This window comes from Hylaeus anthracinus, unplaced genomic scaffold, assembly GCF_026225885.1.
Source record: "Hylaeus anthracinus isolate JK02 unplaced genomic scaffold, UHH_iyHylAnth1.0_haploid 11994, whole genome shotgun sequence".
Classification (NCBI taxonomy): Eukaryota; Metazoa; Arthropoda; class Insecta; order Hymenoptera; family Colletidae; genus Hylaeus; species Hylaeus anthracinus.
This window is the reverse complement of record NW_026534341.1, coordinates 3,644,200-3,671,701: the sequence shown is the minus strand read 5'-3', so window position 1 is coordinate 3,671,701 and position 27,502 is coordinate 3,644,200. Positions and strand designations below refer to the sequence as shown.

Here is a 27,502-nt window from a genome sequence, read left to right as displayed (position 1 = left end):
ACTCCGCGGAGCTCCGATCCCATTAACCTGGACACCGTGGACCTATTAAGGGGACATTCTAGGCCATTCGAGGCGTCTCGAGATCGTCTGGTGAGCCAAAATAAGGAAAGACGACGATATAGCCTGACGGCATGATGATATTTCTGGCAGCATGTAGGAAAATGTTTTGATAAGTGAGAATGTATCGTGAGCACAGGGTTGGTTTGATCTTGTCGTTGGAACTGATGGGATTTAAGGATTTGAAGGTTACACGAAATGACGAAGTTATTTTAAACTAAGAATGCCTATATTTGATGAGCCTACAAAAATACATCATTCTATCTCGAAAATACATTGTATGCTCATTTTACTGTCATCTTGAAGTTCGTTCAAAGTCGTTATTTCGCTTGTATCCGTATAATAAATATTATTTATTCGAGAACAACAAACTACTCGATTAATATTAAAATTCGCAATTGATGTTAATCTCACGTAACATATTCTTCAGAACACTATACCTAACAACGAACAATGAAAATATGCCTCTGGAAAATTGTCGTGTGATCTCTGAAAATTCTAAAGAAACCCATTAGTCATGAAGTGGACGATACTTGGTCATCACAAGTGTAAATAAAATTGCCTCGTATCGACTTTCGTTGATCGATAAAGCTATTTGCTCTGCACACGCAGGACAGAAAACGATTGCGATTATGCGTACGTAGTTGGTTGCCGTGAAATCGATCGAAACGCATTGCTCAGTCATCGTGTAATTTGCATCCGTTCTAATTTTTTATCCGAGTGCGTCTTCGGTAGCCGATACCAAGAGACGTGTAATAACGTCTGCGTTTCGTGAAAGTGTGTCAATAATGAATGCACAACAAGAATTACGGTGAAAGACGGAACCGGTCAACACTGCATAAATTAAGTAGCTGGTAGACACTTCGATACTGGCTGCCTCTTTATGCTACTCGAATTAATTGCACCATTCGTAATCGAGCATTTTTGACTCTTTGCGCCGTTATGCGTTGCATGAAAGTCGTCGTTCGAGAAAAGTATAGAATTTTCATCCTACTAATGAACATTTAAATGAGAATTTCTCCTTCACCTCGAATTCATGGTTTTATATGTTTATAAATATCTCTGATTCTATAAGTAGGAGACTTTGAAAGAACCGTATATCCTACCTTTTGCTTTGTTCTGATTACATAAAAATCTTTGTCGAAACGAGATCATGACATTTTCTTACAATCAGTGAATATTTATACGAGAATCTCTCCTTTATCCACAATTTATAGCTTTGTGTGTTTATATTAACGAGTTTCTTTAATCTTATTTTATTTAAGTTGATATTAAATTTAAATTGCTACTTAGAGCACGTTGAAACTACATGGCATGCAAATGTAAAATGTTATGCTATTCATCAGAGGTTATCAAAATAACGTGCTTTATCGTCAGCCATCTAAAGATTGCTCGGTATTTAACGCCGATGAATTATCACTGTACCCTGTTTGGCACTCGGCATGCTCAACTTGCGCTAACTTGTAAGTTCCACGTCAATTATGTCGATGTTCGATTAGATCAGCGAGATAAGGGTAAGAGTTATTCCAGAGATGCAGTCCGATGTATTATCTCGGTTATTTCAATCGCTCTTGCTGGTCAATCGAGGACCGATTGTAATTGCCACCTTGTAACGAAAAATTCTGACCACTCATTATTTACATACGAGAAAAATTGTTTTTATGTTAATCTAGAAAAGAATTTTGTAAAATTTCAGACACAGATAGGTTGAATGTTTTTTTTTTTCTTTTTCTTTTTCTTTTTATAATTTGTAAATGATGTGCTGTAAGCAAAAGTTCTTCCTTATGTAAAAGTAACAAGGAACAAATTATCTATCAATTTATCTATCTATCTAATAACAGTTTTCCCGTTCGATTTTGTTACTTTCATTTATCCTCCGTGTTACGCAATATTATCAGTGAAATATTCCGAGATTAGCCCAGATTTAGAAACATTTAAAACTATGCGCTCACGTTCGAGTTATTGCGAAAGTAACCTTGTACCAATCGTCACCGATCTCACCGGTCTCATCAATCATTTCATGTTTGCAACAAGACGCGTTTGCGGTCGTATCACCCGACGATGCAGGCAAACCAACTACCGTATGAAATCACCTGGAACGATGTCCGAACGGTGAACGAGATAAAACGAAGCAGAAACTGCAATCTACCTCGGACAAGCATCGCGATGATTAATCGTTCTCGCGCCTGTACGGTTTCGTAGAAATTTTCCGTCGATTTCGCAATTAAATTTGCACACATGTCGCGCGAATTATCGCGTCAAACTTGATCAATCCGACAGAAGTTTTACGATCAACTGTTTTTTAAATTATTTTATCTTAAACCGATACACCATATTTCAACGAGGAGTGATTTTGGGAGCGTTTGGTTATTTCATCGAAATAGCCCACATGTGTTCTTGAATGAAATAACTTTGACTTTCTATCTGTGTACGAAATCATCTTCTACTACATACGTTAATACGTATATTTTTGCATTCCATCGCTATTTGAATGAATTATTTTAACAAAATATGAAATTATTTGAATTTAACTTATCCAATTAACCAAGGTACATTGCTACTACTCACTAAAAATTTAATCTGTCCCAAAATTCTTTCAATAAACAAATATCAGATCGAGTATCTAACTATCAGCATCGTTCGCAGAATCATTTTCACCTTTCCTCGTTTGTACTTGGAAGCTTGTATTTAGTAAGCCCCCTAACATTATTCAATTCACGTTTTACGACGTTGTTGTCAGCAGTCGTTGTCACTGGCGCTTTTCATGATTGCCAGCCAGTGGCAGCCACCGTTGCAATCGCGAACAACGACCAGATGGGAGGTGTCCAGGGACTGCCTCGGTGGCATACGGCTCGAACCGCAAAATAAAGGAAATATCGAACGCACGTCGCCTTTGTAACCGCTAAGAAACCGCAGGATGACCGGAGAGACTTTCCGCGACATGGTCGTTCGTCTTCCGAACGCATCGCGACCCGTGAGCAAGCGTTCGCTATGGGACAAACGCGGCGTGTTATCGATGGTCGAGTGCAGAATGGACGATAATCTTCGCGGCCGCTCATTACACCGTTCGTTAAAACGTATTTTGCGCAACCACCCGTTAGAGGGAAGGAAAGACCTAAGCGAGGAAAATTATACTTCGGTCGCCGAGAAGAACACAGTGTATCCCTGCGAAGTGTTATTTTGCAATTTGCCAGGGGTCGTCCGAGGTTCTGCGGTTTAAGTAGGAAGTTAGGAAGAAACAGGCTGTATCAGTTTAGAGAGGGGCTCGAGCTAATTCTAACTCGATGTTGAGCACGAGTGCTTGGATAATTTATTTCCAAATGGTAATTGGTCATGTGCTAGGTTATTGGTTGATGATTAAGAGAGGAAATTACATTAGAACGGGAAATATTAACACATTCGCGACCGCTGACGTGAATTCGCGTCACTTCAGATTCTATTCCTGGTTATGAAAATGATTGTAACTCAAACGGCAATGAATCTAAATGAACGGGAATGAAATCTAAACTGTTAGTGCAAACTGTATCGCTTTTAGCGTAAAATGTATACAGAAATAAATTATGAAGAATTAAACAAACACGAACAGAACTTACAGAGTCTAACAAGTTTTGTATTCGCTTGAGTAGCCTACCATGTTAATAACTTTGAAATATCAGACGACTGTTGATGATCGTCGCAATTGCTGCCCGCAGCAAGGTTGCACGCTGACGGCTGCAACCTTGGTAGTGCCCGATGGCCTGAACAAAGTGTCTTCTATGGTGCTCGAGCGCTCACGCGGTATCATTACTAGATCAGCGGAAGTGTAGTCGCCAGTTCTCTTCAGCGTAAACCTGTCACATAACAAGCATACCCGACACTTCGCTTCGTGCTACGGTACACTGGCCTTTTTGCTGGCTGATGTTAGCACATCCAGTGACTCGGCGCCCTAACCGCATTTAGATTTTTATATACACTCCGAGATAAATCGTTTCGATATCCCTAGTGAAGAACGTTCCATCCCAGATGGCGGAATTAGTATGTTTTATTCATTTACGAACGGAGATTTAGATCGGAACTTGGCGTCATCTTGTTTCTCGTATTATCATGTAACGATTGCTTTGTGAGTATGCGTGATGATTATTATGCGTGGTTATCATGATTCAATTAGAAATGTTTGTACGAAGCGTTTTAGACCGACAGGACCCATTGTACTTGAGACAAGTAACAGAGAACATGTGGAACACAGCAAAAACAATATATTGAACTTGTAGAATATGATACAGAAGATCCTGAATTTTCAAAGTATAATGTAGTAACAAGTTTATATAGTACACAAAGGTGTGATATTTATGTAGCATAAAAGGAGAACAAAGTTTGGAGATTCTCAGAACTGAACATTGAATGCAAATCAGCCATCAATATTCGCTACTTTAACACCCAAGACAGCTTTAAATCCATCTGAATATAATTCTACCAATAATCTAATACGTGTAATTAATAACTTGGCCACTCACACTGTACGTGCCAGCATCCTCGAAGGCATTAAATTCAATTCTTGACTCAAAGTCAAGGAACCTCCTTCCGTCAATAAAGTACAACGAGGCCAGAAAAGTTGGAGCAGAAGCAATCCCGTAACCCTCGCTTCCTGCGACTGGCTTACGCAGATAGAAACGCACAATCGACTCGTAATTCATTTACGTAGCCTCGCATCCTGTAATCGATGCAGGAGCAGTCGTTGCCCCTCGCGATACCGTCCACCTTCGGAAGTTCCGACAATGAACAGCGCATTTGCATCCTGCAGCGATTACGTCGTTCCTATTTGCAGAAAAAAAAAAAAAAAACGTAGGAAGTGGCTGTGGAAAAATAGAAAAAGGACCAGCGGACACGCCAAAACGAAATCGGGCAACGTTTAAAGAAAATCTAAACTCGTTTCGTACAGCATAGAGACACAGCAATGTTTGTAGCATATAAAACGTATAGAAGATAAATTTCACATATAGTATAATGCATATGTGTAATATTGTAAGCGATGAAGTATGATATATATTGTTCTAATACAAAGAATATATATTCTCTCGCATTCCTAATCAGTTAATTCGTAGTCCTGAATTCTCCTCTTGCCTTGCCTCCTCCTCGTTCGATTGACTCCTCCCTAGAAAGGCCGCGAACGAAATTACCGCTCTGAAATCAAGAATCAGTTATCCTTGCCCCCTTTCGCTTCCTCCCCCGAGGAACACCTGGGGACTGCGCAGCAAACCGAACCGCGGCGAAAAAAAAAAAAGAAAAGAACGACTCCGCTGGTTATAAATTCCACGGTCGATTTTCCGCCTTCGGACGCACCTAAGCGTGCCTCCGGGACGTCTGGCCGATGCGTTCGTTGCGTGCAACATATGTATTTTCCCGCGTGGCTGTTTTATTCGGTGTGCTATCTGGCTCACGTGATACTCGCGATATAAACACGTGGAACGGTCGAACGCGCCGCTAAGAAATGTAAATTTGTCCGCGGCTGGTATCTGTACGCGGTCAGCGAGTTAAGGGAACTCTTCGACGCCCGTGGGCGCAACAATTTACTGAGGTAATTATTGCAAGTTATCGGGAATTGTACAAGAAACGTTTGCATACCGGGAATTGACCATCTGCTGTTGCCATGGACACCAAGCATCCGGTTTGCATGTCTGCGTCTACGCACTTACGCAGGCACCATTCCGGAGCAATGGAAGCTAAAAATTTGAAAAAGTAATAGATTGTGATAATACTTTTTTCTTTAGAACACGCTGGAAAAAAAAAGTAGAGACTAATAAATTGTACGAATTCACTCTAGGATTGGGAATTTTGAATAGAAGGGTTTCAAAGGGTATTTGATATTTTGTTCAGGGTTAGATGGGTTTAGATAGGCTTAGTCAGGAGCGCATCCGTTCGCTTTGCGAATGGAAGCTAAAAATTTAAAATAGTATTAAATTCGTGAGAGTACTTTTTTCTCTAAAACACTCTGCTAAAAGAATAGAGACTAATAAATTGTACGAATTCATTCTAGGATTGGGAATTTTGAATAGAAGGGTTTCAAAGGGTATTTGATATTTTGTTCAGGGTTAGATGGGTTTAGATAGGCTTAGCCAAGAGCGCATCCGTTCGCTTTGCGAATCAGCTGTCGTGGTCAACAAATGACGAGGAAGCCCCTGAGAGAATCGAGCGCCAATTAACGAACTTCCCGCTGTAGAAACATTTCTTAATGCCCGATCTGACGCGGAACGTCTCGCGTAGCACGTGCTGGACCGACGTCGGCGATAAACGCTGAACGCCCAAACTGTCCCCGGAGCGTTTTGCCCGCGGGCCAAACATGTCCATCCTCTGCAATTCCGGCGCGCAGGCTGAAAACACGTCGCGGTTCGATGCTCGCTCGCACGGAAAGCTGCCAGTTCCCGTGCATTCTCCGGCGTGTCGTGGCATGTGGAACGCTAACGGTTCCGCGAGTCATTTTCAACTCATTTCGCCGCGGAGAAGCGGGTTCGACGCGCGTATCCTGACGCTGGATCGATCGTTCGGGCTGCAAGGTGAGCAGGATGGGGAAGAAGGACGAGTTGGATGAAAAATAACCCCTGTAAAGAAGGAGGAAGGGTACATTAGCTTTAGAATGCCTTAGAAGGAGACGGTTTCGCTTTTGATGCGCGGGATTCCACTCTTTTGATTTTCTTCCGAGTGCAGATTTAGAATCAGCAACACCAAGAATCCCTGTGTACCAAGTTTCGTTCAAATCCAGTCACCTTTCACATTTTATCCCGCCATATTGGATCCGTCATTTTCAATTCCCGTATTCTGAGTTTAAATTCGAAATCGACGCGCCCAAAAACTCCTGCATACCAAGTTTCGTCTAAATCCTGTCACTTTTCATATTTTGTGCCATGATATTGGATCCGTCATTTTGAATTTCTAAATACGAAGTTCAGATTTGAAATCAACGATCCCGTATTAACAAAATGCAAATTGAAGAGTGGAATGTCTACTATCTAATAGATAGTTATTATCATTGTTAAATACTTGAACGTCAAACTTGAGCACCGTCGACACTCTCTGACAATTTCATACGAAAAGATTGTTTTTTTTTTTCTTGCATAATGAATGAGTAGCTAGAAGAAAGTCAAAATAAGGAAGGAAGTAAAACGTTAAGATTAACGGGATATTTTGTATCGCTCTGACAGCGCGTTTTGTGTTCAGGATAAAGGCCAGGATAAAGAGAGTGGTAAAATAAGTAAGGAATGCACTTGCCCTTGAACCTGTAGGTCCTGGGGTGTTAACCGAGTCCCTCGCGTCCTGTTTACACGGTAAAACGTTTTCTTCGGAAAGATATCTTTTTCGGTGCTGTTGTAGCGCCGGCGAGCCACGATATTTCGTATTCTTTACAAATTTATTCGATGAATACGAAATCACGACAAATTATGTACCGGAGTCTTCATAAACTACTTAACGTATCAACTATGGCAAATAATACGAATAGAACGCGTTTTGTACAATTAATATTCTAATTATTGGTTCTTCGGAAGTTCTTTGCATAAGAATTTTAACGATTCGATCAAATTCTGATTACTACATTCAGTGCAGCAGGAGCCTCACTTTCGCATGGCCGAATAATTTGAAACGCATAAAAAGTATTTCTTTCGATAAAAGAGCAAAGTTCAAAGCCAATCACAGGTCAAAATACCTTCAACCATATCAGTCGCTCGAGTTCCTTTGCTCGTTAAAAATTGAACCGAACCATCGGCGACCGAAGAACCCGCTAAATTTGCAATCCTTGGCCAAAACCATCGACCGAAAAACTGTACCACGGGTCGAGATAAGAAACCAGAGGCGCGGTTGGAGTTGATCTCATCGCTGGAAGAGCGAACGCGCATCATGGCAGCTGCATCTGGCCTGGTGCGCGTATATGGAAATATAGCGTGTACTGGCCATACCGAGCAGGTGATCCGGTGCTTCTTGCTGGCCACGATTAATGCGAGGGCATTTTTCCGCACGGCCGGTGAATAATACCTGCGAATTCTTCGCGGTATTTCGAATTCTTTCGCTGAGCAACACAGATTTCCGAGCAACCCGGTAGGAGCGGCGCGGATGCCTCGCGCGTGCAATGCATCTTCCTGAAAGAAAGGGACATCTGCATACCGCGGATTCAACGCGCTCTGAAAGCGCCCAGCTTCGAGGGGAGCTAATGGCGCCGCTGCTCCGCGAGCGGTGATCTTCAAAAATCGAAAGGTTATCGTTGCTGCGGCGATAATTGCTACTCTTTACTTTCTTGGTGACAGATTTACGTCGACTGTTGGGTCATTTGCAGCTGTTTTGGGGGTTATTTTCAAGGTAGATTAAATATTAGTATATAGGTACGATTTTATGGATTTTAGTTACTGGTGTTGTCAGCTGTTGTAAGTCGTGTTAGAGTTTATGGTGCCTTCAAGTAGACGGGCCTGATTAAATGATACAAAATGGAGAGGGCTAATTATTCTTTCTTTAACTTTCTTTAGGATCCTTCTTCTTGGATCCTTTATTACCGATGAAGATTGGGTGACTCAAAACAACGTCTGATAAACCCTTGCCTGTATCTCCAAAATCGACAGCCACACGTTATCGCTTTGTAATTGTCGCAATTGTCGTTTATATTGCATCCCTATTTCTATGTAGGTTCTATTCTTCTTTCGTATCAAGTGCTCTGATGAACCTCTTCAACATCAACGACCACGCGCTATTATGGCTTCCCAATTGTCGCAATCGCTGTCCACGTTACACCACCACCTATTTCTTTGTAGATCCTGTACTTTCTGTGTATCAATCAACTAATCGTCCCCTTAAAAGTCGTAAACATTACACCCACGTCTATCTCCATGTAGATCTGGTTAAGGTTCTGTTCTTGCTCTACATCAAGTGCTGTGTTAATCCTCTCAAAAATCAACGACCACACGTACACCACTTGGTAATTGTCGCAATCGCCATCCACGTTACACCTGTTTCCACGTACGTGGTCATCATCATTACACGTGCACACCGCGTTCTGTAACGCACATGGCCGGACAGCGGGTACTTGTAGCAAGCGTCGCAGCTCGCTATAAAGCAGAGTAGCTTCCGCGAACAGATCCGGCTGCCGATTAAGGCCGCGCAGTTTGATATATATTGCGTGTCCCCTGTCGTCCTTTGCCTCGTCTCGCGGGATATCAGAGGAGCGAACAGGATCGTGTTACTTTTCTTTTCGCCTCGTTAGAAGCTTTCTCGCGAAATCGTTAGCGGCGCGAGTCGTATGGCGCCGTTTCCACGGGGAGAATTTATAGTTTAATTAGCGTCGCTGGTACACCACGGGACACGTATTTCAGGCATTTAACGCGGTTAGAGGTGAACCACGAAGTGGTAAACGGTACTCTAAACATCGTTACAGGAACCGACGTACGCCGTGACGGTTTCCGTGAACCTTCTCCGTCGTCGTCTATGCCGTGTCGGGATTCCTCCGTGTGAAATTGAAGTGATAACGCTACGCGGTTCGTATCGAGGAAAATTTGTTGCAACGACAGGCATGGTTGTTTCTCGAACGGTCGTGACAATTAGGGGAACGATAATTGCGCTGGGTAGTCGAGGTGAATTGCGTCGAGAGGGATTTCGAGGTTCGTTAGGGATACGGTAAATAAATTAAAAGAGGAACATATCTTCAATATGCTGGTTTTGTAGATGCAAGCTCTGAGCAAACTGTTTCCTAAATTAACGAACGAAGACTTGTAAAGTATGATTAATTTCAGTTTGTAAATTATTAAATGTACATTAGAGTTAGTGCAGAAACAAATATTGCCTATAATTATTAATAAATAATAGGAAGCTTAAAAATGTGAGTATAAGTATAACAGATTTTGAAGTAAATGTTTATGACAATCATTTGGCAGTAATTAAATTCAGGTTCAGAATTCCATTCTAAAATTGTAAAATATTTGAATATCCTGCGTCGCGAGGAATTACTGAACGCTTAGACTATGAATGAATAGAAAACGATTCCTTCAATTGATCGATGAACACCTCGATCCCTGAAACCGGTATATCTCGTTCCAAGGTGTGAAATAGTCGTGCCTACCCACGCGATATAGTAACGCATGGCTAATTTGCCTACAATACCGACGAAAACTACGACAATTGCTTATCAGTATATCAATCTATTGATACATAATGAGAGAACCGGTTTTCTATGATTAATACTATAAAGTCGACGAATAAAACTTTATTATCATTCTAAATGTTACGGGGAGAATTACAATTTTCTGTGTTTTCTCAGAGAAAAGAACGAATATTAAATATTATCAATTAACGAAAGTGCTTGTATATCTCCAAGCAAAAATTTATACACGATTAGAATCGTTTCTATGCTGCGGAAAGTATCGATTAGAAAGTTAACCGATTAAACGTAAATATCGACTGATTACGAGCACTTCTATAATGTTCTATGAATCACTTGAATTCACTTTCCTGGTAAGAGCAATTTATGACGGTAATTACTAATACCATATTGGAAAAATAAATAAGCAACCAGAACACAAAAATGGCTTCCACTAGAGAGTGAGAATAAGAGCAATATATTACATGAACTTCCTTTACTAGTCCTGAATTAATGTATATACACATGCTCGTTAACTCACGAAGCACATCATCATTTACAAGTAATAAAATAATACAAAATCATATTTTAATTAATCGAACACTTTAACGACTCGAATTATTAGAAAACTCTCGTTTGAAATTGCCAAGGTTCTTTCCTCAAACTTCCAGAAATAAGTTTTTGCACGTACAAATCTGCCGACGTACGAAGATGCGCGATAAAAGTCATTTCGTCACATTAATCTTGAATAACGTCGATCCTACTCGTTGACGATCGCCCGAGTCGTTTCTCAAACCTTGACTTATTCAAATTTAAGTCAAATTAGGTCTTGTACTCGCGCCAGGTTAAAGAAAAATCGGATGATTTGGATTACAAATCGGGAATTCTGAATACCTGGATGTTAAATTCAATTTCAAAAGCGTCTTATGACGGTCCCCTATGGATTCCAACGAGTTCTATTAACTTTTGCACCCGTTTTCTCGATTTTTATAGCTTTCTTACGGGCCCCAAATCAAAATCCTCCAGCGACCGCGCCGCTGAAAGGAAAAAGCTATGAAAACGCGTCGCGTGGGTCCTTCGATGACTGTTTTATTCTCCATGGATGATTTCAACGCTCGCCTTTGAACGTACCCGCCGATCGTTAAAACATTTTCCCCACTTTTATGTTTCCCATAAATTCCAACTATCAAATTTCCGTGTTGGACATTTAGAGCTTCTAATAATTCCAACGATGTCTATTAATTTTAATAATCCCTGGTCTCTGTCGCGTAGGCTTAAGGATTTTGCCTACGATTCTCGGAGGGATCATTCCACGCAACAGTGGACACTAAATGGAGTAGTACCTATCTCAGATTTTCTACTAATTTTAGCATGTTACTGTTTATTCGTTTATTCTGTGCATCGTCTTCCAAATATCTAGAAAAATTTTCCGTAGTGCATTTAATAATTTGATCAACGACTATGCACCGAACTTACGCCAGCAATGAAGGTGATCAGTAAGACTATGTATAACGTCTATTAGGTGTCCAATGTTCCAGGGAGTTCTAGTCGATGCTATAATCACTCGGATGAGTGATCGTGCAGAATACTTAGGAGAATCGTAGAACTCTGTGCATCGACAATATATCATACGTAATCTCTAGCGGAGTAAATAGTTCGACTTTCTTGTTGTTCCTCAAGTACACGCTACAACAACAAAATTCTTTCTCGGAAACTCTTCAGCAATAAGCTTGATGATCCACTCGATTTTCAAGGTAATCGCTATGTGTGACTGCTTTTACAACGGTGGCCCAGCGAATCGACATTTCCTTCTTCGATAGGCTCGTCGATTTTTGTTGGTCTCTCGTTTGGTTCGTTTCAGACGAAAAGAGAGGAGCCAGTGATGCGAGAACGTAATGATCCTCTGCGAGAGAGGCCATCGTAGCCGCCGACTCCTCTAATGACTCGGGACTGATAGATAGCCCCGCGACGATCGACAACTTCGGCTTGGTACCGTGGACCTTGAATAATAAGTTACATAAATTACACGCTTACTCTGCCCGTTCGAACGATGCGAGCCGGGATAATGGCGATGCTGCGCATTGACGGACAGTCTCGAGTGTCTTAGCCTAACGAACGAAAGTTTAGAATCTTCGAGAGCTTTCCGTAAAGTATACACCTGTTTACGACAGGTGTAAAGCGTGGATCGTTCGATCCAACGATTCTTTAATCTTTGCAACTCCTTCAAACTGTGATGTGTCAATCCTTTTCATTAGACAATTTATAAATGTAAACATGGATTACTCGATGCAACAATTTTGTTCCTATGCACGACTAAAAATCCATTTCCATTGCAAAAAAATATAACTTAATGTTAACTACTTGGCTACGAATGATTCTTCACTCATTCATCAGCCTATAGGCCTTTCTGACGATTTTGATGTACAGTCAAGCCTGTTTTTCTGCGGTAGAGAGGGGTCGCATTAAATTCTTTTGCAGTAATTCGTGACTCAAAAGCCTATAAAGTTATCCCTTGAGTAACTGCAATCAATTTGATCTACGAGACATCTCATAGTTGACAGTGAATGGGTATAATATAATGGGTTAATAATCGATCGTGGTTACATACTCGCATTCGTTAAATTTAAATGTACAATAGCTCAATACGATTCTCATATACCCCATTAAAATCGAACGCAGAAAACAAATCGCATAAATCAAGGCCGCGCTAAAACAGGTTTGACTGTAATTAGAACTCTTATCATGGATTACTATACAAATCACACTCGATACAAATTAATAATTCGATAAACTATTTTGGGAATATTAAATGGAACACTGCCAGCGGAAATTAGTTCAACAGCGTTGAATATACACGTAACGACAAGCAGATCTGACACGGAATCATGATCGCTTGAGTAATGAAAGCTACTCTTACCTTTGGATTTAAATTAACGATGGTAACTGAAAACTCTGGTCGACGTCGTCATCCCGATGTCGTTTAACGAATGGTAAATTAACATGCAACAGAAATATATTTGTACCTCGTGATATATGTTCGCAACGATGATAGCCGACGTTTGCTCATTGTTGCAATTAAAACTTTGCATAGTATCGCGCAGCATACAAAAGTAAGTGTTGCTAGGAACGAATTCCTCTCCACTGTCTCTCGTTGGATGTTTGCTTCGACGATAGGACATGATTAATGATCTTGTTATAGAACAGGAGTTCCATTTCAGTGAGTGATGGGTGTTACTCGAAGCGATCGTTGCTCTAAACGAGGTACGTGATTCGATCTTCCACGTAGTTGTTTCGAAGACTGAGATGTTGTCCTGCGAAAAACCTTGAACTTCAGCGTCTGCCCTCTATTGCTGGCGCAAGAAAATTGCGGATCATTCTAGGCTGCTCTAGTTGTACTTGTTACAGTCAATCGAGAAATAGTTTTCTTAATGTTAATTTTCGTAAAGGATTAAGGAGTCTCGAGGTGACAGTTCTCGGTGTAGTCTTAAATAAGGCAATCCATTTGTACGTTCATCTGTCCCCAACAAAGCTCTGTAAACAAATTTCGGTTCGTATTTGAACGACCCTCGCAATATAACTGCCCAATAAGTACGAGTGACCCGAATTCGGCCTGATACTTTTTGTCGATCTGAAAGATACCACTTGAGAGTTGTCTTCATCCTTCGCTGCATCCTCGAAATTTGCATCCGCATAGGAAATTTGCTCACCTCTGTTAGCAGAGTCAGACAATGGTTCGGTTGCCCAGTGACGCAGCAACGAAACCCGAGGCGTAACAAACTGGCGCATTATCATTCCAACGACATGCGTTTCGCGTGGAGGGATGCTCGCGAGGAATTCTCAAAAATCACCGCGGTCTTGTTCCCCATCTGTACGGGCGCTTTGTATCCACCTAAGTAAGGAACGCTGGCGGAGACGTGCGCGCGAGTAAGGACAAATGCACGCACGCCCACGAAGTACCGGCCACGCGGTTCTAAATCACCGGGCAAAAGCTGGCATTGTTAACTTCTGACGTTTCCACCGGTCGCGATACATCAGCCGGGGAAAGATATCCGTTTACGCAAAACCGAGGAACCTGGAGGCCGAGGAGAAAGCTGCGTTCCACGGTGTTTTCTCGCTGGACGAACCGCCAACGTGAACGTCGACTATTTCGAGTCCGCCTCGCAGAGTACGCGACAGGTGGTCGCACGAGCGAGGTGGGAAAGACCTTAGGCGACGAAAGAACTCCAACGGGGGACTCGCCGAGACCTCTGATAGGAGCCATGACTTTTGCATTTTGAGGTAGACTGGATATTATGGATGCCTGGAATCTATTTGGTTGATTCATAAATAACTTCGATGTGTTACGATTTATTTCCAAATATATTATATTGGAAACGGGGTATAATGAAATAATGAAATACTAATTTCATGAATGAAAAGTTTTGATTTTATATCTAAATATATCGCGAGTAAACCGAGATCTTTTCTCTACGAGGAGCTGGTCAGGACGAACAGACAGTTGTTATAAATAAAAGGCAGAAAGAATTTCTAGCTGTATACGCAGCAGTTTTCTCATATTCGTTTAGGCTTTATGAAACTGTAGGAAGGGACTCGATATGGCACCCTCGTTATCAACAGCCTTTTGTCATCTAGTGTGCCAATTTCCAATGGCAGATCGATACGAATCAATGAGTTGACGAATGATAAATAAATATTGGGATACGGAGAAACGACATTATGTAGTATCCAGTCCACCTAATAGTAAGCAGAATTTTCGAATAAGGGGAACAAGCTCGAGCAATTTTGCGTTTAACGTTTTACAACGAGTATACCTTTAAAGGGTCGCAAAAAATGGCGTGAATGGTGCGATGATCCAGCAAGGAGAACGCCGTGCTCATTTTTCCGCGATTTTGCAGGACGGTAAAACCTGCAAGCTGGCCACTTTGTGCGCTTAGAAACCGGAATCGGTTTCCGTAATTTTCAGCATGCCAGAACGGACAGCGATGATCAATCTTACGGCGATTCGACGCAGCTGGCTCGGAAAGAAGAAGAGTTGGATGTCCTTTGGAAGAAAATGGAAGTAAAGGGATTCTGTTTCGATGGACGATTACGGTTGCTTTAACCGAGAGCACTCCGCTAGGATATTCAACTAGACTTTAAAGAAAAAATAAAGATTATATACAGCAGCAACAATTTACAATTCGTGAGAATTGTGAAAATAATCACTGTGAGCATGTGGAACTATTTTGCAACGTATTTTTATACTTGACGATAATGATATTAGGACAAATGTGGAAAGTCAGTGTGAATAAAATTAATAAAAATGAAAATTTTAATGAAGGATTTACTTGGTATACAAAATAAAAACATATTAACGTTTTGATCGTGTTTGATTATGTATAGATATTATTACCATATTACCCAAGAAATTAAGATGAGTTTCATTCATTTTTGAATCGCACATACTTCATCCATTTTGTACTATAATTTTCTATTATGTATTTACTTCCAGCTCCAACGTATTCCTTCTATTTTTATATCTTTTATTCGATACTGAGAGGAACCACAAAGGTCGAAACGTTTAAATATATAATACTTTCAAACCATAGCCGTGTGGTCATATTTCCTTCGAGTTGATTTAATGTTCCACGTAGACACAGTTCTGCCCATTGTTCGAATTTGTTCCGAATAAACGAACGCGAAGCGTCTTGTAATAAAGCATCGCCGAACGGCGAGGCGTTGTTCTCGGTTCACCGAAGGAGAACCAAACGACGAATAAACATCCAAGCAGAAGCGATCTGAATTCTCGGCTGTAAAACCGCGAACGAGTTGCGGTCGCGAAAACACTGTGTGTTTTAAATCTCGATACCAATCAGATATCGCACCTACTGCATCCGACGGTTCTCGCATTCCCTGTTTCTTTTTAAATGGTTTATTTTTGCTAAGAACGGTGTTGAATTTTCCCCTTGTGGTTTACGGAGCCACCAACCCGATGTTTATCGAGAAAAATATCTCCCATTAACTTTTTCCATCGACCTATGCAGTTTGAAGCATGGCCTCCATTTTCTAACGATTCCATCATACGTTTGTTATTGACTTGTTAATTTCATATGTATATATATATATATATATATATATATATATATATATATATATACATATATTAATATGTAATAATTATGTACATATAACTCGTATAGTATTGACTATTTTTATACGACAAAACTATTTTATATACGTCAAATATGAGTAAATATGCGAGTAAATATGTGTGGAAAACGAAATTATTGAGAAGAGTTATATACTGTATACATACCATTTTGACGATTCTCGTACCGAGATAAAATCTAATAATAATAAAAATGATAATCGAATCTTCGTTAACATTTTTCGAATCGGACAATTGTTCAACGACTTCTGAATGCATGGGAGCTCGATATCGCATCAGTCGTGGAAAATTCACGAAACGAGAAGCAAAAGCTTCGTGGCGCGAGTGGGTATAATGGTCCGGGCATATTATGCACATGCAACAATGCCGCGAGCAAGAGTCTTCTTCACAAAGCCACCGATCGGCTTTCCAAGTGGTACGTGTCAGGGACGCATCAAAGGATCTGCCCTTTGCCTTCGTCGGATCCTGTTGCAGTGCTTGTTTCAAGGGAAACAGGGATACAAAAGCCTGTCGATGATCGAGCATTCGCCCAAATAGCATGCGTTTAACTCCTTCAGACTCCCTTCATCTCGAAACGAATAAATAAACTGAAAACTCAAGCTCATTGTTTGCTTCGTCGCTTGTGTATTTCTGGAATACTTTGAATCTTGAATTTGTATTCGACTCGATATGAAAAGCATTGCTGGTAATAATAGGATCCCTGACTGTATTTTCGTTTTCGAATTTGAGAAAATCGATTTTTTTTTAATTTTATTTTCTTAAATTACATATCTTCAAACGTGTAAAAGGATATACTGATATTCGCAAAGGTAACTAAGTTATAAATGTTTGAAGGACACCGCTCCACAATTCCTAGACACATTTCTTATGTGCACCATCCAAACTCGACGAGTGTCTGAAAATCAAAATACCCCCTTAAACGAAAGTCGAGCTGGCACTTGCTTCGTTGCACCCGTTCATAAATCAAGTAACAGTTTCGTCGTGCTCGTGCTGATTACGACATAAGCAGGATCTCCAGGTGACTGTTTATAGATGTCAGATGTATGTTTGTCGGACGACAACCGTTAGGTCAACTATACTTACGAGCAATTAAGCATAAAATCCGTGGATTCGTTCATACATACATTTTGCGTCTCCCGATTTTCCTCATTCCACATTGTAACCAATTAGGAAAATTCTACATTTCAGAGTCGTGGCGCAGAGGAATTTAAACGAGAAACAGAGATGGAATTATTAAGCATTAAACGGCAAAATTAAAATTTATTTATTACGACACGTGGATGTTTTCTTGCAAATATATCTATGGATGAATATTTTCTTTCAACTATCCGTATGCAACATAGTGTCGCTATTAGGTTCATATAAATAGAAACGGCGAATATTGCATGCGTAAAGTAAATATCGTTAAGCGTAGACTAACTACCTTGTGAAATATGCATAATTACCTAAGTACATTCTATGAGAATCGTCAAACTGAGTGGGAGATAAAATGTATGAAATAACTCTCTCTATTAATAATGATTCGAAGCTTTCTCGGGTACACGCATCAATGGTGCATCGTTAATTTTGAACTCAGAAACTTTAAAAAAAAAATTAATATGACATTAACAGCGTGTCTTTTTACTTGAAGTCACTATAGATATCTAATTCATTATAGTGACATTTCTATTTTTCTCATTAATATTTAGCATTCTGGATAGTTTTATTGAACAGATATTTCATTCGCAGCTTTGAATACAGTTTTCACGCATCGAAGACACGATGGTAACGTAATAATTTATATTAAGAAATCATTTGTCGCGAAGAGAGTAGACAATACTCAGAGGTTATGGCGGGGTTAACGCTGTGCGCTCCGCGATTGTTCTCCTACCGCGCATTGAAATCACTCGAGCGCCGTGTACGCTTGTATTACGAATAACCAAGGTGTCGGGCGGAAAAGTAAGGCCATCTTCGTAATTTATCATCGAGCGTGGTAATTTCTTTACCATATTAAGTTATTAACATATTCGAAGTTCATTCGTTGAAGTGTGAAATAAAATGAGGATTATAAATGTATTATAAATGTTGGTTTGATTGCAAATTATTCGTGGATACGTTGAGGTTGATCAGTCCAAATAAAATTTTAGGATTGCTCGAAGAATACAAAGAGAATAGTAATGTTTGTGGTGTAGCAGTAATTTATGGAACACAATAAATAATTATTATTGCTTCGTCGGGGTGTTCCATGCAACCGAACATTTGAGAAGCACAAACCAATTTTTGAGAAGATCAACATCAGCCTGGAAATAACTTAAGCTAGTGTTTAGATTTTAGATAACACACATACATACATACGCACAGATGCGAAGTATTTAAATTAACGATCAGTAGACTGCGAATTTGATCCCGTTTCGTGTACCAACGAACAATGTCAAAAAATTCAATTAACACCGCCTTTTTTATTCCTATAAGTTACAAGATACCCTAAAGGTGCGTGTCAGAGGACCTTCGATCGACATCCGGCGAACCCACACAGGAAACGAAAATCCCCCGAGCAACGTATGGCGGTATCGCGTTACCGATCGCGCGTTAAAACGTACCAGGGTAAATACCGAGGGGAACCGGTTCCGAAAAGCGTGGCCAGTCGTATCGAAAGCCGAAGTGGTACGGGAGCGCGAAAGCTCCCTCGGCCTGTTAAACCAAAGAATGTCAGCGTACGAAAGCGATCGGGTTCGCGCCTTGTCCGCCCCTGGGCTGCTACATTGTGGTTTATTCGAGGAGCGTCGGAGCCACAACCGCAGTCGGTACTTACAGAAAGTGTAGAGTGCAGTACGCGCAACAAAGGAAAAAAGCCATACGGGTGGAAGGAAGACTGAAGCCAGCAGACCGGCATTCATAGCCGACCGGCCAGACCTGACCGTACCTGGCGAACAGACGTGCTGGTCAATGAACCGTGGCACACGCGACGCGCTCGACTACGCGCGCCCAACGACGACCGTGTGCGTACTATACACGCGTCCTTCTCAGGTACACGTCTCGTTATTACGCACGATACGACCCACTGATCGATCGATCGAATCGATGCGCCCGGAATAAAGGCGCGATCCTCTTGCCAGAAGCGCGTGGACTGGCCAGCTGGAAATGGGACGACCGACGTCGGTTGCCACGATATCGGAGCCCTGTCGAAGGTTTTCGAAGATTAACGGTTCACGATAAGATTGCCTCGTATGTGTAATTTTTGAAGAACACCTACAAGTGCTAACCTTAATCCATGACGTGATTAAGGGTTGAAAAGTTGGTGACAGTCAGGACAGTTCCACGTCTGTAGCCACTACGTGCACATTTAGCGTCTTCATCCTCGTCCTCAATAGCGATTGACGTATCGTAAACTCGCAGCGTGGCAGTTACAATCAATAGTCTCGTCAAACAACCGTGGATCCAACTTGTAGCACCCTTTCCCTGTAGCACGCCTCTTCACGGTCCGATAACCTTCCACCTCTATAGAATCGGTACTTAACCCTTTGACCGCGAAGAACGTATTGTATACACCCTCGGGAAATGGTCTCAGAGAAATGTTCCATTGAATCAATTTTAAAAAAAATATCAGCTCATGGGGGATGACGAGACGAAACTTTTTTTATATGTATCGTTTATTCATAGGACGCTTAGTTTAGGAAATAGAAATTGAAAAGTTAGGAGTTCGTTGCGAAAATTGAATTTCAAGGAAAGAGGTCTTTTAAGTTTTCAATTTTATTTTCGAAACCAAACCTTTGTTTGTTACATCAAGAATGTCGGGTATGGACTCCTTCGTTAAATGGGAGCTGTGTTATTAAATAAGTTCATGGATTCTCTTCAACTTAATCAAGGTAATTGTGATTAAAGCGTGTTTTTCGTCGAAACTGTATTGTCTCGGTGGTGAGGTAGTTGAAGAAGGCGTGATGTCTTTCGTAAAAACTTCATGCATCGTCTATGAATCAGTTATCTACAATAAAAGTGCGATGTCTCCGATAAAAACTTCCTTATTTGTCCTGGAATTGAGGTATTCGATGCAATGACGATTGTGGATTAAAGTCTCGTAGCGGTGTCCAGCCTTCTTGCATGCAATACTCTTCCTTTAGAGACCAAAACAACAATTAACCTTCCTGAAATCTTGTAACGCTCCGTCGGGGAAGGTCAGATCGAGTGGATCGGAGGATTGTCAAGAACTTCTTCGTTAAATGAGGGCCGTTCTGTCAAACCGGTTCAATTGTTGTAGCTGAAGTAATGGCGTCATTATCCTTCGTAAAAAGTTTATGGGTTGTCTTGAGACCGAGGCAGCTGAAGTGGAATAATCCCTGTAAAGCTCGCTGCGGAGGTGTTGCAGGATTTATGCGTGATGTTTTCGTACGTACCCATCCGGTAGCAACGTAAATTCAGCTACTTACTGCTTAGCTGGCTCGTGAACCTAGTTACGACTCCCAGAAGGACTTGGAAGGATTTAGAATTGTAAATTTATTTTTCTCTTCCTTTTATATATAGAAGGGCTGTACTTGAGATCCTGTAGTTGTTATATTAAATTCCTGAGTTCTTTCGTTTCACTTATTATTAGTATGCTATACTCGAACTATCTTTGGCTAATATTGTTAAAACGTCAGCCATATCTGGGTTAACCCTTTGCACTCGAGGCCTTTCTTTCTGGTATCTACTAGCAACTCGAGACGCTTTCTTAACATTCTATTGCCACGAATGCTACGTTTAACCCTTCGAGTGCCAAGGAACGATATATCGCACCTTCGTGCACTTGCAAAAAGGACCAACAACGAAGTATCGCTGCTTTTTCTGCTTTCACTTCGTGTTCCAAAGTAATTAAACCTAAACAAACGTTATTGTTAGCCGATGTACTGCGTCAGATCTAGTAGTAACCGAGTCACCTTTCGAGTCAAAGGGTTAATTAATCCACGAATATATGAATATCCAAGAAATAATTTCTTTATCAAACGATCTTATAGGATTCATGCAGTAGAAGGTTAAGTAAAAAGGCCAAATAAAGTTTGTAGGGAGTAATTCCGAAGACTGCTACGAATGTCGTTGTTAAATGGAAGACATGTCGTTAGACCAGTCCAGTTGCGCCAGTCGAGATAAAGGCATGATGCCTTTCAACAAAAACTTCGTGAACTGTCTCGGAGGTAAGATAGTTAGTACAATGGAATTTTTTGTTATCTTGATGCAAGCTTTAAATGTTTGAGTAAGCAATCTTAATGAAATGTTCTTTTGTCGATTATACTGTGGAAACGCGTGGATCGTAAAGACAGAAGTAGGACGTAGCCTGAGGTTGAGTAACAAAAGTCGTTAAAAGTTTTCGTCACCGATATATGGAGATTGATGTCATCGATTTCTGGGGGGGGATCCAAAGGAATACTAATTTGGAAGCCAAAGCAGTTTACACTTAATAATGATCTTCTCCTATTGTCGTTCTTCTAATTGATTACAAATGTACTTGAAAATTATTACGAGTTCAAATTAATTATATGTCTCTACGTTCGATCATTTATGATTGTACTTGAAATGAAAATATTTAGTCGCCATTCTGTTACATTAAAGTACAAAATTTCATGGTAATAGAACACACTTCGACATTTTGTTTTTACAGATATCTGCTCTTTCGGTATGGGTGACTGAAGACAGATTAGAATTTGTTTGCTTTTTCTTTTTTACAAATAAATGGTTAACTTACTTTCGAGGGAAGAATTAATTTCTGCGCCTAATACACCATAAACAGTGACTCGTTCGAAAATTAAGCGTTGCCAAATGTAATTAATACAAGCGAGTGGTCGAAGTACAACAATAAGCGCACTAAAAGGATTCGCAAAGTGCCACATTGCGTGATACGAGTTACTTTTTCTGCAGTGGCGTTCGTGGGACCCGCGTCGTCGCGATAAATTCGCCGAAGAGAAAGTATATAAAGGAGGCGAAATAAAGCTTCGGAGTATCGACAAATCTGTGCAACGAGGTGGGAGAATAACCTTGTGCGTGTAACGTATTGTCACGGAGTCTTCTCGAACATTGGGACCGTGGTCGTGTCGGAATGCATGCCTGTAAGAATTTCCTGTACCGTCTGCGATGATTATCGAGAAACGTAACCACGTTGGCACGGACAAAGACGATTTCGTGAATAAACTTTTAATTCGTTCGTGCAAAGAATGCCCCTGACTGACGCGACCGAGGCTGGAGCTAGTTTGCATACTAGAGGCGGAAAACACTTTCACTGCCAATAAAAGAAAGAGAATGGAATGGTTTTAACTGTAGAAGTGCTTAATTAGATTTAGATTAGACTTTCTATTAAAACTGGATCTAAACTGGAGCATCTAGACACCTCGACGCGCATGCGTAATTTATAAATAGTTATAAAGACTTCTACGATTTCGATCTTGATCGAGAAAAATCTCGAAACATGCGTATCGATCTCGACGAGATCTCGACGAGATTTTGACAAGATTGCCGATACAGAATACAAAATACGCCGATATCTGTTGTATTATCAGGAACGACATGCAAGTTTTCAAGTTCTTAGATTATACGGGTTTAAGAATTCCATTTCGCACAAAATGTAAGTACATTACAAATGACATAATTTTGTAATGCGAAAGGAAACGAAATTTGAGAAAATACGATTTAATACGATTACTTTCTCTGCGTAGTAAAGCCATCGAATAGAGTAAATAAACATCGAAACAAGGAAACCACTCGTTCAAGTTCCCACCCAATTACTGAGAGGCTGTACTACTGATTAGAAAAATGTCGGGCCAACCTAACGACCCGATGCATAGCCGCAATCCAAGTCGAATGCCGGAAGAGTCCTTTCAGAAGAACACGGCTTACATCCTGGTGGCTTGGACGGTATCGACCACCGAGAATCCGAGCCGTGAAAGCCCCGACACTCTTATTGAGCAATGATTGTCCGAGTCAGAGTAAAAATACGGTGATGCATCGTCGTTTCGAGCAACTTCCGATGCCGGAGACCGCGAGCGCCGGCCATGCACGTCCACGCGCTTCAAACAGTAACGTTCTTTCTCTCGTTTGAGCGATAACATCGTCGTGACCCTTGAAGCGGTCGGTACCAAACCCCCTGCGCGAGATGGTTGACCCATCCTGGTCGTCGTTGTCCACGGGCATACATCGACGTGGCGTCGTGATCGCACCGTTCAGGGTCACCGAAGGCTAGAACAGTGAAAGCAAGAAGAGCGCGCCGCAATGAATAGAGGGAACGCCGGGGTTCAACAGCCTGAATAAATATATCATAAATCATGCGTAATCCATTGTGCGAACGTTCAGCCATTATTATCGGCCGAGTGTGCACTGTTTCGACCGAATAGGCACGCCAGAAAAGGAAAATTAATTTCCCTGATTGAATGCCATTGAGGAGCACGAGGAAGCTGGAATGACGGAAGTAACGACGCTGCGGAATTGAAATGTATAATACGTACGGTACCGAGGGAATGGAGATGTACAGCATGCGCAGTATCGATAAACGTGACGTTTACTCGTTTAGCGACGTTTTGTAACTCTTTTCATTTACGAGATCGTTGGTGGGAAAGTTCTAGCGACGAGATTCGAGCAGTTATCAAGGTAGTCGAGAAGTAGTAGTGAGAACATACCATACGTGGTAGTTGTACAAATATCTAAACCTACAACTTTATGCATACATCTGATATAATCCCCGATATAGTCGTAAACTTTTCATCTCAAACCTTACTTATTTCGAAAGCAAGTAGCCGTACAGCTCTAAATAGGTGATACTTGTTAAGCAGCTCGTGGAGACCTGCAACTTCAGGCAGGACTTGTTAAAGAAAGTTTCCACTTGTGAGCCTCTTCTTGTCAGACGCTTGTCGAGTCGAGAACCGATCGTGAGACTAATCCTTGACGAGCGGAATCCTCTTGCTCTCGGCGACCTACGAAACCCTTGGGAAACCATGCCAGTAATACCATCGACGTCATTGCACGAAACCGATACACTCGTGGGCTAGGTGTTTCGCCGCGGGACACCAGAGGCAAATTGCCCGTGTAAAGGGAGACTCGAGACTCGAGAGAGTACCTAAGATGATGTGCGTGTCGGTGCCTGTTCCTTTTTCATACGTGCAGGATCAATCTATAGTCGTGAAAGATTGTTTCGTGTTCTAGCTTTAACATTCCAAACAGAATATTGCAATTTATGATATTTAATGTGGATGAAATTGTACTCTGAATTTTTATTTTTATTCGCAGCTGTACAAACTCTTCTCGTACACTCTTGGTGTCTTCGTATGTTATCTTTCTAGATGTACGTATGTATGAAATTCTCCATTTTGACCATTTATATTAGCAACGTAGGTACGTGTGCTTTTCTTTCAATTGGTACACTAAAATTTTGCAAAATTTCATATGTTTCGGTTGGAGGTAACGGAATCTAACATAAACGCCCACTGTCGCCTCTCGACCACGAGTCCTCAGGGGCTGTAGCGTGCGAATATGCAGCTGCAATAGGGGCTTAGCAACCCCGAGGTACTCTAAATAGATGGTGGGTCCCAACAGACGTGTACAAAAAACAAGACCAACGTAAATGTAACGTGCAGAGTTGCGATAAGGCGAACTAAGCCAAAATTAAGGAGTTATGCGAGGGAAAGTAATGTCAGGAAGAATAGAAATAATCGTATTGTGACGTATGGATCAAGTGCAACAGCCGAAGCGACAGTTACGCGCTTAAAAAAACTAAACAAGCAAGCCTCTACGAGCGCAAATGGCTATACCATAATATTCAAAACCAACGATTTACTCCAGAAGATCCATTTATCACAAAATCCCGTTCGACCAACTACTACGTAACAAATTCGAGAGTCTGACAAGCTCAATCCCGTCGTGGCACAAATGCCAATGATCCGATTACGCCTTCGACTAATAACAGTATTCCATTTAAATCGAATAGAGTGCAAAAAAAGCGAACGACGCGGAGCGAAACGCAAATCGCGTCGTTCCGTGGCTACGAATCCGCAAAATGGCATATCGTGGACGTTTATCCCGACGAGTGGCGCACGAAACGGCCCCGTACGCGCTCACGCACGGGGCTGATCTAAATTGAATAGACATTTTGTGATGTAGTGCGCGACGTTACCCGCCCTGAAGGGAACCGCCCACGATAAGCTTCGCTGGCTGGATCTCCGGCCACGTTCGAAAGGTTCACATCTCCATTACCTGGGCTCCCCTTTCGAGTCGTTTACGTGTTCCGCGAGGCTCTCTAGCCACGCGATTGACATGTTTACCGAGCGGCAAATATAATTCTTGCGGAGATAACGCGGGGACATAAGAAAGCAGCGAGGCTGGCAAATGTGTCCGATGATTCGACGTTAAACGATGATTTAACGTATGGGACGTGTCGTGTTCGAGTGAGAATAGATTCTAGGGGAAGTAACTTGAATCGAAGAAAATGTAATGTGCTGGAATTTGAGGTGTTTGGATTATTGTAATGGTGGGAGGAAAGGTGTAGGCGGTAGGTGCGAGAATGCTAGGTTCTATACTTTCTACACGATATAATCTGACTGTTCTTTCTTCGGAATGCTTGCCGCAATTCATCCCACATAGTTGGAATGATTACGATCAAACTGGAATTTTACGCATTAGGACGTACCCAAAATCCTTAAAAATTGGGATAAAACCATTGTATGAGTAACACAAAAAGAATGACAAACTAGTCGAAACGACGACATCTTCAACTAATTTTAGACTTATTACGATCGCTAACAAGTTTCTCATTTCCAGGAGCACTTTCACTCCCTATTAAAAATTGATCAGTATCGAAAGCCTTCACATATCACCCACTTTAAAGAACGATGGCACTAACGATACCAACGACATCAAACCACTATCTCTCTGGCTCTTTCATGAACGCAATTTGTCGCTGGCACCGATTACGCCTTGCACCCGGGAAAGTAAACCAATTAATCGATACCGGCGAGCGAGCGACGGCTGCCTCGATATGCAACGAAAGGAATCCGTGATTAACGATCCGCGTCGTTTTGGCTGATTTCGTTGGTATCTGATTCGCTGGAAAGTTGCTGCGGCGTGACGTACATTTTAGTCGTTTTTCATTTGCTCGGATCAGTTCTATTTCGCTCGACCGGCGAGCTTTGATCGATCGGTATCGGGACGAGTCAGGTTCGACGAGGTTGTTCCATCAATCGACGTGCGTGTTTCAGCATGGAAATTCAGCGCTGCACGAGGCATCCTGGCGAGGGTACAGCCGAACCGTGGCCGCCCTGGCGAAGGCCCTCGGGACGCAACGTGCCCCTCTGCACGCGAGGAATCTCGCTGGATTCGCGCCGCTTCACCTCGCCTGCCAAAACGGCCACAACCAAAGCTGCCGCGAACTCCTCCTGGCGGGGTGCAATCCTGACCTTCAAAACAACGTGAGTAATAGGCCACCGCGTGTTGGCGCTTTTACCTCGGCGCCTGGGGACTGTATCGCACGGAAGAGGCTACCGTACCGTACCGTAAATTAGTTTTTTTGGAAATTAATAGGTCGATACATAATTATACAGCGTTTTTCTTTTCGTGACATTCTGTCTATGTCTATTCTCAATTACCGAAGCTTTTTTACCGTCCGGTCGTATGTCTGCCCTTAGCCACCACAGCAAAGAACCATAGTTCGGACAATAAAGGGACATTTACTTTGTACGTGTGTCAACGGAAAGTCTTGGACGTGTGAAATTTCTTTTTGCAGTATGGAGACACGCCTCTTCACACATCCGCACGATACGGGCACGCTGGTGTCACGCGTATTCTAATTTCTGCGCTATGCCGAGTCTCGGACCAAAATAAAGTAAGTGGCAACTACTGTTTGCGACTACAGTAGCTTCCTAATCCCTCGTAATTGAAGATAATACTATGCTCGCGAACTGAAATGCTGTTGCACTTTACGAATAGAACCTTCGAATCTGATACAGCCTAGTTTGGCTGATACCTTCCATGCTCGTAGTTATTTATTAATTATACTATATCTTTTAGTCCATGAAATATAGATATAGACTTTTATCTATAAAATACTGCTCGAATTTTAATATTTCACTAATCTATTTTCAAGTTACTACCATTTGAAGTCATCGTTATATTTCCGAATAAATAACTGCGAGTTGATAATTCCTCGAGACCCAACAAACAATGCCTGATCGATAATGTAGATACCTGAGCTACCTCAAAATTGACCAAGTTCTACTATCCACCTT

At 41.5% G+C, this 27,502-nt stretch overlaps 1 protein-coding gene across 5 annotated transcripts in view; it reads left to right on the top strand.

The window, feature by feature from the left end:
• The window catches only part of LOC128888482 (ankyrin repeat domain-containing protein 6), a 156,730-nt gene that overhangs the window by 125,133 nt on the left and 4,095 nt on the right, over window positions 1–27,502 (top strand). For all 5 annotated transcript variants that reach the window (XM_054145369.1, XM_054145366.1, XM_054145367.1 and 2 more), the window contains 2 exons: window positions 26,477–26,686; window positions 27,001–27,099. In XM_054145369.1, the coding sequence (XP_054001344.1) occupies window positions 26,477–26,686; window positions 27,001–27,099 (309 nt within the window). The remainder of the gene's footprint in view (window positions 1–26,476; window positions 26,687–27,000; window positions 27,100–27,502) is intronic.